This window comes from Corvus brachyrhynchos, unplaced genomic scaffold, assembly GCF_000691975.1.
Source record: "Corvus brachyrhynchos isolate BGI_N302 unplaced genomic scaffold, ASM69197v1 scaffold1881, whole genome shotgun sequence".
In the NCBI taxonomy this organism is placed as follows: domain Eukaryota; kingdom Metazoa; phylum Chordata; class Aves; order Passeriformes; family Corvidae; genus Corvus; species Corvus brachyrhynchos.
The window spans coordinates 17,441-18,802 of record NW_008236275.1 but is presented as its reverse complement, the minus strand read 5'-3'; the positions used below and the strand labels follow the sequence as shown (position 1 = coordinate 18,802).

The following is a 1,362-nucleotide window of genomic DNA, read 5'->3' as shown; positions in this document are numbered from 1 at the left end:
ACCGAGCCCCCCGGCCTGTGGTTACCTTGTAGAACATGTCCCGCAGGTCGTCCTTGGGGCTCACCCAGGACGCGACGGCGTCGCAGAAAAAGATGAAATCCTGGGGGAAACACCCCAAAAATGGGGCGATGGGGAGGGGAACAAGCCAGGGACCCCCAGTTTTGGCTGGAGACCAAAAATCCCCCCCCTAAAACCACCCCATCAAGGGCTGGGATCCCCCCAAGGGTAACCCCCACCCCTCACGCTCTTCACTCACCCCAAAACAAGGAGCACTTGGCTCCAGAACAAGGCGCCCCCCCCCCCAAAAAAAACAAAATACCCTGGAGACCCCCCCAAAACTTGGGACCCCCCCGCACCTGCACGACCCCCCCGGGGTTGACCCCGATCATGACGCAGATCCCCCGGAAGGCCGAGTCCTTCTCCTCGTTGTCGCGGATGTTCCGCAGCGACGTGCACCTGGTGGGGGCAAAAGGGGGAGAAATCGGGGTTCAGCGCCCTCCAACCCCCACCCCCCAAGTTCTGGGGACCCCCAAAAGCCGCCGCAGAACTCACCAGGGCCGGATGAACTGCTGCAGCATCGGGGCCACCTCCTGCGGGCACACGAAGCCGAGGCGCCCAATGGTGATGGCTGGGGAGAGAGCGGGACACGGATTGAGGATTTTGGGGAGGGACTGAGGATTTTGGGGACCCCCCCTCCCAGGCAGGAGCTGTTGGGGGAGCCCCTCAAAGGCTCACCCGTGTTCTCCAGGAGCGTTTTGGGGGTGTTGGGGCGGTTGATGATCTCCACGAGGTTGTTGAGGACCATGGGGACGTAGGGCTGCATCTCCGCGCCTGGGGGGGCAAAGAGGGGTTCAGGGGAGCTCTGGGGGGGTTGGGGGAGCTCTGGGGGTCTCAGGGGAGCCCTGGGGGGGCCGCTCACCCATCTGCATGCAGATCTCCCCGATGGCCCAGGTCGCGTTGTTGCACACGGAGATGAACTCGGGGTTCAGGTTGGTGCCGAGGATGGGCATGAACTCGGCTGGGGGAGGGGGCACAGGTGAGCGCAGACAAACCCCCCGCCCACCCCAAATTCGGGGGACCCCAAAACTCACCGATGCAGGGCTTGACGTGCACAAAGCAGGCCTTGGTGAGGTCGCCCAGGAGGGCGAAGGAGCTCTGCCGCACCTCGGGCATCGTGTCCTGGGGCAGTGAGGGCACGGGTGAGGGCAGGGGTGAGGGCAGGGGTGAGGGCCCGGGTGGGTGTGGGAGGGGTGTGGGGGTTCGGGGGTCCCCCCCTCACCTGCATGCACTGGAACAGCAGGGTCATGATGTTGGAGCGGGCCACCAGCTGCTCCACGGGGCCGCCGAGCCCTTCGGCCCGGC

At 65.3% G+C, this 1,362-nt stretch overlaps 1 protein-coding gene across 1 annotated transcript in view; it reads right to left on the bottom strand.

Moving 5' to 3' along the window:
- Nucleotide 1: 1 nt before the first annotated feature.
- Nucleotides 2–1,362, bottom strand: part of TNPO2 (transportin 2) — a gene marked incomplete at its 3' end in the record, with an annotated part of 6,269 nt that continues 4,908 nt past the window's right edge. Inside the window, exons 13-19 of the mRNA XM_017747050.1 lie at nucleotides 1,280–1,360; nucleotides 1,092–1,179; nucleotides 920–1,018; nucleotides 736–831; nucleotides 553–628; nucleotides 357–456; nucleotides 2–100 (exon numbers count right to left, since the gene is read on the bottom strand). Of these exons, the coding sequence (XP_017602539.1) occupies nucleotides 2–100; nucleotides 357–456; nucleotides 553–628; nucleotides 736–831; nucleotides 920–1,018; nucleotides 1,092–1,179; nucleotides 1,280–1,360 (639 nt within the window). The remainder of the gene's footprint in view (nucleotides 101–356; nucleotides 457–552; nucleotides 629–735; nucleotides 832–919; nucleotides 1,019–1,091; nucleotides 1,180–1,279; nucleotides 1,361–1,362) is intronic.